Source organism: Alexandromys fortis, unplaced genomic scaffold (genome assembly GCF_014885135.2).
Source record: "Alexandromys fortis isolate MF-2015 unplaced genomic scaffold, M_Fortis_MF-2015_v1.1 scaffold_137, whole genome shotgun sequence".
NCBI lineage: Eukaryota > Metazoa > Chordata > Mammalia > Rodentia > Cricetidae > Alexandromys > Alexandromys fortis.
The window spans coordinates 4,267,487-4,279,690 of record NW_026068009.1 but is presented as its reverse complement, the minus strand read 5'-3'; the positions used below and the strand labels follow the sequence as shown (position 1 = coordinate 4,279,690).

The window sequence follows — 12,204 nt, the reverse complement described above, 5'->3', positions numbered from 1 at the left end:
GTCCCCGGCACCCGGCCGCCCGCATGGCTAGTTTATACCCAGAAATAATTACACGGAAACTGTATGCTTTCAAACACTGCCTGGCCCGGCTAGGTCCAGTTTCTTATTGGTTAGCTCTTACATATTGTTCTAACCCATTTCTAATATTCTGTGTAGCCCACAAGCTGGCTTACCAGAGAGGATCTTAACCTGCGTCTGTCTGGAGCGGGAGAATCATGGCGACTCACCCTCAGCTTCTTTTTCCCAGAATTCTCTTCTGTCTACTCCGCCTACCTAATTTTCTGTCCTATGAGGGCCGAGGCAGTTTCTTTATTAATAAGAAATCACTCCCACATCATATATGCAAAACCCTGCATTTTCTCATTCAATCCTTAATAATTTGGAGACATAAGCATTTTTAGTCAATTATTTAAAGAAACCAAGACTTAGAAACACCAAGTGGTACAACCAAGGATGCTCAGAGACAAGCACAGCAAGTTTCTTGCTCATTTCATTTCATTGTGTATGATTTTTTGATTATCAATGAGAATAAAAAAAATATATAACTTCGAAAGCTTCTATGGTGATATTTTAGGTGATTTACATAGTTTTTCTTTTCACACTTTTTTAAACTTCTCATGAAAGGACTTAGACAATTGTTCAAATGCTAAAACAACGTTGTCTTCTTCATTTTCACACATTTCACGTAAGGAGACACTGCAAATAGAATAATACATATTATAAAAAAAAGGCTGTACTGTAAAGTGATGAAATATTATTAGCAAATTACAAGGAATACTGATAAAAAACAAATTCATTAACCAATTAATGTATATAAAACAAAAAAAGAAATAGGAAAATAAGAGACGGTGTTCTGTACTGTTTTTATTACAAAGGATAATATAGAGGCTACCACATTCTATGTCCTTGGATCCTTGCTCCCTTAAATAGTACAACAAAAATTTCTTTTCTTTTTACTGTATATTTTATGGACATTCTTTGTGGAGTTTTTGGTTTTGTTCTTGTTGTTTTCTGGTAGGTTTTTAATTTTTTTTTTACTGTGTCCATAAAATATTGTAATCCACAATAGAGAAGAAAAGTTTCATTTCTATTTCTAGGTACGTGAGAAAAAAAATAAAATTGGGATGTGGCCAGTAGAATAATGGTCCTCATCTAAACCAGATGTCCTCACCTAAATCCCAGAAACCTGTAATTGCATTAGGCTCCATGTCAATGTGGAATTTCCATCACAGATGAAGCCACAGGTAATAGTTAATCTTGAATGCAGGGGGTTATTCTGGTCCTCTAGGTGGAGCCAATGGACTTCTCCAAAGTGCTCATGAGTGTGAGGAAAGTGAGAACTGATGTCAGAGGGGTGGAATGTGGACACTTGATCCACAGTCTCAGCTCTCTCCACTGAACATCCCTGACCTCAAAGCCATAAGGAAATAGTAAGCAGGGAACCCCTAAAATGAGGCCGACAAGTCGTAAAAATTGGGAAAGAGACAAGGTTTTTCACCAGAGTGTTTAAAAACCCAGTTTTATCCAGTGGAACACAATTTGAATTTTGACCTCCAGAATGATACTATTTAAATAGATTTATATCATTAAGTGACAACTTGCTACATCAGCATTAACAAACTGGTACAAAGGCGTGAAGAAAGGAAGAAGAAACAGAGAACTGAACAGTTCATAGAGAGTAACCTTGGCTGAAATCAAGCCCATCTTATTTGCCTTTCATTGTTTAATATTTTGCCCCTACTAGAGATACATCTCCCTGGTGTTGTAATGGGAGAGGTGGGCTACGTTCCTGGCACCTGGCCGCCTGCAAGATTAGCTTTACTTGAAATAATTACACAGAAACTGTATTCTTTTAAACACTGCTTGGCCCATTAGTTTTAACCTCTTATTGGCTAGCTCTTACATATTGATCTAACCCATTTATAATATTTTCTGTAGCACCACGAGCTGGCTTACCAGGAAAGATCTTAACCTGTGTCTGTCTGGAGTGGGAGAATCATGGTGACTGCCTGACTCGGCTTCTTTCTCCCAGCATTCTGTTCTGTTTACTCTGCCTACCTAATTTTCTGTCCTATCAGGGCCAAGCAGTTTTCTTTATTAATTAATAAATGAAAGCAACAGATAAATATAAGACCCACCTCCATCACCTGGGTTTTATTCATCAACAAATTGAAAATCTCTATCTGTGACATTAATTTACTTCTCCTCAGTTACTGACTAATCATTGTGATGATGTCTTCTGATATCCACATGAATGATATTCTCTGACACCCAAAATATATAAAATCTATATTTTAACTTCCCCACAAATGTCACTTTCACAATGTCGTGTGTGTGTGTGTGTGTGTGTAAGACAGACAGATAGAAAGAAAAGGAGAAATTCATTAACAACGATTTAAACCTTGGTCATCTTTACCAACTATATGAACTTCAGTATCAATGTTATAGTTACAAGTATTTGTAGAGTAAATATCCTGAATCATTACTTCTGTTTCCTTAGTTCAGACGTCATTCATTTCTGACCACCCTCACTGTTGCACACTTTGAGACAGTCTGACACATCTCCACCACATAGAAAGACTGTAGATCAATGCCACACTCACATTCACTGCTCTGTGTCCATGATGCTCAAAATATGCAGACCTAATTCTAAAATATAACACTGAATTATCTTCCTGAAACAGACTCAGATTTCTCAGGAACCATAAACTAAACTAAGTCTTTCTTCTTTCTATAAGTTGCCTTGTTCACAGTGTCTTCTCACAGCAACAGAAAGGTAGCTAATACAAGGACTATAAGAGCAGAAGTTAAAAATCCCTGTACCTCAAATGTTTAAAAGTATCTCAGACCAATGATGCAGCCACATTGTTTTGATGAATGAATGAATAATGTTCTTTTCTTTTTCAGCCTAGCTTTGGACTCAACTCTAGTATCTATGGTGGCTACTGAGTTGCTCTTAAGATTATACTTTGGATAACTACATTCCACCTCACCTAGAGATGCTAAATATTAGTGATCTCAACTTGGGGGACATATAACAGATATTCTACATATTAAATATTTACATTATGTCTCATAATAGTAGCAAAATTACATTTATGAAGTAGCAATGACATAATTGTGTAGTTGAGTTCACCACAACATGAGAAATTGTTATACAGGGCCACAGCATTAGGAAGTTTGAGAACCATTGCTATACATGAACAAAGCTATTCCCTCTGCTCTTGTATGCCTCAATTTCACACTGTGTGTATATGTCTCTAATTCAGCTCTGATCAAGGAAATAAAACAAATAACTGTTTATTAAGGATGTAATAATGATAATATTTATGATCACTTTGAATATACCCATGACAAGATAAAGAACCCCTGTTAAAGTGTTGAAAAACACTTAGTCCTGAGGGACTGGGATGATGATCATTTAACTAGGTGACATTACATGGCCAATGGAGCCTAAGGATGGGGTGCTCATATAAAGTTTAATATTACTTGTGATTAATTGGGCTTTGTTGCATATCAAAACAGGAAGTGACTATGCACTAACAGTCATACAAACCCCGTAGAAAAAATATAGGTTGTAGCAAGATATTCAAGAGGAAGCACATGATATAACCTGGAGACCTGATGTTACATCAGAAACATTCTGTGTTTAACAAGATTTTGCAATTGAGACCACTGGGAATATCAGGATGTGGTATCAGTGATGCTCTGGACTAGTTTCCTGTTAGTGTTAGTGCCTGAGCCTGGGACTCTCTCTGGATGGACCTTAATCTCCAAAGTACTATGTAATTAATTATATTACAGAACATAAACAAGAGGTTGTACAGATGGGGATTCATAAGCCATCTAGGAAGTGGAAATGAATGGTATGTAACAGGCTCCATGATGCTTTTCCATACCTAGATCATGAAAAAAAAAACCTCAACATTTTAAAATTACAATTAAATTTCTGAAAAATAGGAAACATGTAACATACCTTATAGATTTAATGGTAAGGTTAAAATCTTTCAACAAATGGTAAGCTTCCCCTTGATGTATCCTAAACAACAGAAAGACTGATATTATTGACACAAAATTATTTACTATAATTGATTACACCTAAAAACTATAGCTGTCTTAGCTATGATAACACAAGCTGTTTCCTATGTTTGTTAACTTGTTTTGCTTGGGGTTTGGGATTTTGTTTGTTTTTTTCTTGGTTTTTGTGTTTTTTAAATGGGTGGCTCACAATTGGTCAGTGTGCTGCGGATAAATGACTGCTGAGCACTATACCAGTTTGGAACATCTGTGTCATCTCACCAAGGCAGGACTTCACAGAAGAGGAGACAAGAAGAACAAGAGCTGGAAGTGAAGGGAGTGCTGTGAAATGTCAACTTCAGGCCATGGCATAACTCATGACTCCCAGCAGCTGAGGTCACCTGCACAGGGTCTGTGCAAGACAGGGACCACTAACATGCAGGCATGGATGAAGGAGGGACCGTTAACATCAGGCATGGATGAGCAGTACGTAGGCTCATAGGGCATGTGAGGTAAAGAAGGGAGAATCGTTTTCTTGAGGATTGTAGTCTGGTGGGCCCTGTGCCCCAAACTAATGTAGGCAGCCTCATATAACTCAATGGGTCACAAATGAAAGAAAACAAAGTTCCAAGACTCAAAATGGGAGGATGATTTTCTGGGCTTAAGGGGTAAAATTAGGAAGCGATAAAAGATGTGAATAAAGTATAGCTATATTGTTTTATATACAATTATGAGATTATCAATGAATACGTTTAAAAAAATATTATGTGCTAACGCAATAAATGTTTTCTTGACAATAATAAATCAGGTTGAATAGACAAGAGTATTCTAGGTTTCTGGGGACTATCAGAACTTTTTATATCTTATCTTAATAAGTATTGCTCAAATTTTTATGTCACACATATATATTTATATATATTTAATTCATATATTTAATTATTATATATTTTATATAATAATAATACATTAATATTTATTTAATTCCTTAGTGTATTTGCCTATAGATGTTTGTGTTTAGCACTGGGGACAATATTTCTCTAGACATAAATATCTAATATACTTAGCCTAACTAATTATTTCTTGAAATTATCAAGAGAGAAGATACCTATTTATCTGGTCAAACCTCACAAGGGATCCTTGCTTATAGCAGTCAAGTGCATATGTGTTACATAGCAGTTTTCTTCCTTGACTATCCAAGTTTTGTGGCCACAACACAGAAATTGTGTGTAGAGTGAGCTAAACAATACTTGGTCTTATACTTATAGAAATGGCTTCTCCGACAACAAACTAAAATAACTGTCTCAGAACCAGATCTGAAAATGAGATACTTTATATTCTCTCGGGCATTAAGCAATACCAGATTGCTACTTGTCATTAAAATACCAAATTATGCTTACATAGAACTGTAATATAAAGATATATTATATTTGAATATTCAAATATATTTTAAGTGTATATTTAGGTTAAGTCAGTTGGTATAAATGCCAACGTTTTGCTGACAAACTAGAAATAAAAATAGTATAGTATTTCATCATTTTTGCCATCAATCGAGATGTTAAAATCTAACATACTTGGCAGGATTAACCATTTCTTGGAATTATCAGGAGAGAACATACCTATTGTCCTGTTCCAATCCCACAAGGGATCCATGCTTATAGAAGTCAAGTGCATATGCATTAAGTGGCAATTTTCTTCCTGTACTATCGAATCTGTGTGGCCACAGCACTGGGGCTTGAGTGTGATTGATACCAATTGTGTGCAGAATGACCTAAAAATAGAATTTTTGAATGGTTATTCACAAGGAGAGAATGCTTTTGACTTAGAACTTGCAGTCATTTCATCTTCTTCAATGCTCTTCAAGAATGCTCTGCTGGTAGAAGAGCAGCTGCCTTCTGCACACACTGAGGCAGAGCATCCTAGGGCATGGATTAACTCCACCTGTGAAGAGCATTGTCCCCAGAGCATGTCAATGGCAAGTCCACCAGCCTTGCTGGAATAGAGCAACACTGACTAGGAAAGAAAAGATAAGTGAAACTTTTCAGGTCTCTTTAACAATTCAGAGAATAACTTTGCAAACAGGGTTTCACAGAGCAGGAGGCCTGCAAGTCACAAAAGAATATTAAACTGAACAAGTATAATGATTTTCAGAATCAACATTCAGAATTTGAAAAAGTAGAGAGTGGATAGAACAAAAACAATAAAATAGAAGAAAGCAAATACGTCGCTTTCTGCCTCTGTTTGTTTTGCAAAATCTCTGCCTCATGTGACCAACAGGAGTTCTGATATAGGGCCAGTGACACTGTAAACAGACCCAACTACATTCTACAGTATAATTGTTTGTTTTGTTTACTCTTAACTCTTTGGTCTTTTCGGGCCTGCAACCCAGCTCCCAAATAAATCACGCCAAGACTTATTCTTACTTTTGAATGTCTAGCCTTAGCTTCACTTATTTTTAGCAGCTTTTCTTAACTTATATTACCCCATCTATCTTTTGCCTCTGGATTTTTACCTTTCTCTATTTCTGTATACCTTTCTTCATTTCTTATTCCATGGCTTGCTGTGTATCTGGGTGGCTGGGCCCTGAAGTCCTGCTCCTTATCCTACTCCTTTCCCTGCTCCCTGATCTCTCCTCCCAGATTTCTTGCCCTATTTATTCTCTCTCTGCCTGGAAGCCCCGCCTATCCATTTCCTGCATTATTTGCTGTTCAGCTCCATATTAGTTCATTCCGTGTTATAGACAGGCAAAGTAACAGCTTCACAGAGTTAAACAAATGCAACACAAAAGAATGCAACCCATCTTTCCATTAGGAACCAAATGTTGTACAGCATAAAGAACTACAACACATCGTTAACTAATATTCTACAACACTAGAGAGGGTTTGGGAGTCATGGGTAGTAGACATGAACATTTCATTAGTTCTATTTCCTTATGACCCAGAAAGTTATACCTAGGAGAAAGTAGCACACATTACCAGATATTAATACCTGTTTGTAGCAACAGAGAATTAAAAACAGACCAAATACAGACAAAAGGCAGAGAAATATAGAGCTTTATATTATGAAGTATTATGGTATGTGGAAAACAAATAAGAGCTTCCTGTCAAAACATGTTGCGGGATAATGCTTTTGTCTACTGTAAAAATTTGTCTCCTCATAATGGTTTACTAAAATGCTGAATGGCCAGCAACCATGCAGGAAGCATAGGTGGGGCAACCAGATTAAGAGAATTCTGGGTAAAGGAAAGTCAGAGACACAGTTGTTATCCAGAAGAAGAGGAGGCAAGATTAGAATGCTGTAAAAAACAATGTCAAACCATGTGACTAAACTAGATAAAAATTATGGGTTAATTTAACATGTAAGAGCTGGTTAATAGTAAACCTAGACAATTAGGTGAACAGTTTACAATTAATATATGTCTAAATGTGTTTATTTGGGATTGGATTACCGTAGAACCAGGCAGGGAAGAAACTTCTGTCTATAAATGGCACCCAAAAGTTTAATAAAAATGTCCAGAGGTAGGTTGATCCCGAATTTCCTGAGAAACTGCCACAATGATTTCCAAAGTGGTTGGACAAGTTTGCATTCGCACCAGGAATGGATGAGGGTATGTACCCCTTCCTCCACAACCTCTCCAGCAAAGGCTATCATTGGTGTTTTTGATTTTAGCCATTCTGACAGGTGTAAGATGATATCTCAAAGTTGTCTTGATTTACATTTCCCTGATCGCTAAGGAGGATGAGCATTACCTTAAGTGTATTTTGGCCATTTGAACTTCTGTTGAGAAATCTCTGTTCAGTTCAGTGCCTCATTTTTTAGTTGGGTTAATTAGCATTTTAAAGTCTAGTTTCTTGAGGACCCAGCAATACCACTCTTGGGAATATACCCAAGAGATTCCCTATCATATTACAAAAGCATTTGTTCAACTATGTTCATAGCAGCATTATTTGTAATAGCCAGAACCTGGAAACAACCTGGATGCCCATCAATGGAAGAATGGATAAAGAAAGTGTGGAATATATACACATTAGATTACTACTCAGCGGTAAAAAAAAAAACGACTTCTCGAATTTTGCATGCAAATGGATGGAAATAGAAAACACTATCCTGAGTAAGGTGACCCAGTTCCAAAAAGATAAACATGGGATGTACTCACTCATAATTGGTTTCTAGCCATAAATAAAGGACATTGAGTCTATAATTTGTGATCCTAAAGAAGCTAAATAAGAAGGTGAACCCAAAGAAAAACATAGAGTTATCTTCCTGGATATGGGAAGTAGACAAGATTGCCAGGCCAAAAAAAAAAAAAATGGGATGTTGGGGGTGGGGTGGGATGGGGGAAAGGAGAGATGGGAAGAGAAAAGTGAGAAGGGGACGATGGGGGGAACTTGGGGAAATGGGATGGTTGGGATAAAGGAAGGATGGATATGGGAGCAGGGAAGCATATATCTTAATTAAGGGAGCCATCTTAGGGTTGGCAAGAGACTTGAACCTAGAGGGGCTCCCAGGTGCCCAGGGCGAGGTTAGTTCCTTGGGCAGTTGAGGATAGGGAACCTGAAATGACCCGGTCCTATATCCTTACTGATAAATATCTTGCATATCAAAATAGAACCTTCATCTGGCAACGGATAGAGATAGAGACAGAGACCCACATTGGAGCACCAGAATGAGCTCCCAAGGTCCAAATGAGGAGCAGAAGGAGATAGAACATGAGCAAGGAAGTCAGGACCATGAGGGGTGCACCCACCCACTGAGACGGTGGGGCTGATCTATTTGGAGCTCACCAAGGCCAGCTGGACTGGGACTGAAAATGCATGGGATAAAACTGGACTCTCTGAACATGGCGGACAATAAGGGCTGCTGAGAAGCCAAGGACAATGGCACTGGGTTTTGGTCCTACTTCATGTTCTGGCTTTGTGGGAGCCTAGCCAGTTTGGATACTCACCTTCCTAGACCTAGATGGAAGGAGGAGGACCTTGGACTTTCCACAGGGCAGGGAACCATGACTGCTCTTTGGACTGGAGAGGGAGGGGGAGAGGACTAGGAGAAGGAGGAGAGGAATAGGAGGAGGGGGAGGGTAATGGGAGGCTGGGAGGAGGCGGAAATTTTTTTTCAATAAAAAGAAATAAATGAATAAAATATAAAATATCAAAAAAAAGAATGTCCACATAAAGCTTGAGAATGCTTTTAAAAAAAGGATTCTAGACAGATAAGAACAGAGTCAAGTGTAGTTTCAAGGTAACCATCTTTACTCCTGTAGGCTCTGTTTAATGGCAGCAAGCAGAGACTGGGCTCCTTTCACAAAAGGCTTCCTGACTCAGAGTTAGCAGCAAAAACCTTCCAGCTCTTTTAAGAGACCTGCCACCAAATACTTAAATGGTGTTTATGAACATGCTTCTTGCTGGTGGCATAAACTTAGGAACTACACAGAGTATGGCAAAAAAAAAAGTAAGTACCAGTAAGTACCTCCATCATGAAGCTAGAGTCAGGAAGACAAGGAGTGGGGCAGATCCACCTGCCAAAGTCACTGCTTTAAATCTAGTCTTGCCTCTTAGCTGATTAAAGACTTGTGTGGAAAGAAAAAGATTCAGACAGAACAAAAAACCTCTAATGGTTTACAGTGTGTTTAAAAATAAACATAGAAAAAAGAAAGAGAAGAGAAAAAAGGATAAAGAAAGTCCATTAAAAAAGAAATAGATAGTTGGGTTTGGTGGCACATGCCTTTAATCCCAGGACTTAGGAGGCGCAGAGACAGGAGGATTTCTGTGAGTTTGAGGCCAGCCTGGTCTATGGAATGAGTTCCAGGACAGCCAAACACACACACTGAAACAGTCTCAAAAAGTAAAACACTTAAAAATTAAAAATTAAAGGAGTAGGACAAGAAAAAAAAGTCATGGAAAGATAGAAAACATATTGTTGTTATTGAATTGTTTACTGAGGATGGAGCAATAGCTGCTAAAAGACCTTTGCTTATTAATGCTGCTGAATTAATCTAACCTATATACTGTGAAAATGCCTTGACTTCAAAATTCAAGTCATAAGATATGTTACTTTGGAGAAGAAATTTTCTTTTGTTATCACAGGAAACAAGAGGTTGTGGATTTAGTTTTGATTAAGAAAAATAAGGTTCGATTGAGGGAACCCCTGAAACACTGCCAATAGGAACAAATAAATGATCCACCATTTTAGATAACCTCTGTTACAGTTTCTTCTGAGTTCTGCATCCAGAACAGCTTCAAGGCTGCTGGCTGAGATGTGTTAGTCACACAGACTACTCCACTCAAGACTTCACCAAAATTTGAAAATCCTAAATTGTCTTTGGGTCCCTGTAAAATAACTAGCAGGAAGTAACTTATAAAACTATGCCCACATTCCCCCCCCAAAAAAAAATGGATTATGAATTGGTGTGGGAGAATTGTCTGTTTTCTGTCAATCATGTTTTGAATAAATGCCAATTGGCTAGGCAGGAAGTATATGCAGGTCAACAAGACAGAAGTAGAGGTGGTTAATGAGAACAGGAGAATTCTGGGAAAGAGGAAGCCCATTCCTCCTCTTCTTGCCCATGCCACCAAAGAAGCAGGATGTTACCTGCCTTGCTGAAAAACATATTGATCCATGTGGCAAACATAGATAAGAATAATGGGTTAACATAAGTTATAAGAGCTAGTAAAAAGCCTGAGCTAATGGGCCAATCAGTTTTATAACTTATGGAGACCTCTGTGTGATTTTCTTTGGGACTTGCTGGCTGTGGGGTACTGGGCAGAACAAAAGCTTCAACAAGCCGGCCCTCATGTTACAATGAATGTTTGTCTTTATTTAGTGTGGTGGTTACGAGTTGCCATGGGCAAAGTTCAGGAAAAAACAAACAAACAAACAAAAGAGATGAGATTCTGGGTCTTGTTTTGAAAAGAAAAAGGAAGAAAGGCTGTACACTACAAAGATTTGTCACTAGTACTGGTTTAATAAAATGATGATTGGCCAGTAGCCAGGCAGGAAGTATAGGTGGGGCAGCCAGACTAAAAGAATTCTGGAAAGACAAATGGCAGAGGAGCAGTTGTTATCCAGAAGCAGGGGAAACAAGATGAGAGTGCTGCACTGAGAAAAATAATCAAACCAAATGACTAAGATCTAAGAATTATGGATTAATTTAAGTTGTAAGAGTTAGTAATAACTATAAAAACATAGATGAATCTTACAGATATTAAACTAAACATAGGGAAAGATACTTTTAGGAGAGCACAATTAACCATTCCCTCTCTTTTATATGATAAAACACAAGCATGAAAATAGTCATTTGGAAAATAAATTATTTTCAGAAGAATTTGGAAATTTGGGTAACTTTAGTGGAGCACGAGGAAATGAAATAAAGGAGAGGCATGTGTCCTCAGTTCATGGGTTTCTACTATGTGTATTCCTCTCTTCCTAAGCCACCCAGAGACACCAGAATGTAGCACTAAACTAGCAAATACTACAAGTAAGTGAAATTTCTAAAGAAGGCAACTTATTCTAGTAAAACAATGTATATAAAGTGGATGGGGTCAAGAAAAAGGAAGGCTATTGTCAAGTAAATAAGTATAAATCCCTATGCCAGATGTTCCAAAATGAAGGAAACTGAAGCAAAACTGCTTTCTACAACTCCATGGGCAGTGAAGATGAGTAAGAATGAGCTCATACATGCACTGATGTCTCTTCTAATTGATGCTGATGCAGGTGTGTGGGAATGAGTTCATGCATGCACCTTCTAATAGATGCTGATATTGCAGCAACAAGACTCATATTTTTCTAGCTAATTCTTATTGTATAAACACACATCTGAATTTTCATGGAACTCTTACATGTAAAAAGGAAATAAAGGTGATTGTTATATTTCATAAATTGAGTTAATTGCATGATAAATGGAAAATAAAAATTATTTTGCTATTATCTTCTCCCTCCTCCTCTTCTTCCTCCATTCCCTTCTCATCTTGAAACAGGAAGGCACTATAGCCTTGCCTGAAACTCATTATGTAATATTCCAAAATGGAGCAGTCCTCCTGTCTCGCTGAGCATCCCCAGTTATGTGATAGGTGTGAGCCATCACATCCATCTTGGGAAAGGAAACTATAATGCTTAAAAATAAAGTATTTATTCAACATATGTAACTACCAATCTCTTACATATTCAACCAGTTTTTGCAATCATCCAAGCAAA

The 12,204-nt window shown here is 37.7% G+C and overlaps 1 protein-coding gene and 1 long non-coding RNA gene across 11 annotated transcripts in view; one reads left to right on the top strand and one right to left on the bottom strand.

Annotated features, from left to right (window-relative positions):
* LOC126513434 (uncharacterized) overlaps window positions 1-12,204 on the top strand; it is a 153,544-nt gene that overhangs the window by 24,886 nt on the left and 116,454 nt on the right. The gene's annotated exons all lie outside the window — the stretch shown is intronic.
* Window positions 1-12,204, bottom strand: part of LOC126513430 (probable ATP-dependent RNA helicase DDX60) — a 479,040-nt gene that overhangs the window by 354,164 nt on the left and 112,672 nt on the right. Inside the window, exons 36-38 of one of the 10 annotated variants that reach the window (XM_050161792.1) lie at window positions 5,634-5,785; window positions 3,977-4,039; window positions 67-696 (exon numbers count right to left, since the gene is read on the bottom strand). The exons of 8 other annotated variants lie outside the window; for them this stretch is intronic. In XM_050161792.1, the coding sequence (XP_050017749.1) occupies window positions 597-696; window positions 3,977-4,039; window positions 5,634-5,785 (315 nt within the window). In that variant the 3' untranslated portion in view covers window positions 67-596. One more of the 10 variants, XM_050161800.1, reaches the window with a different exon arrangement.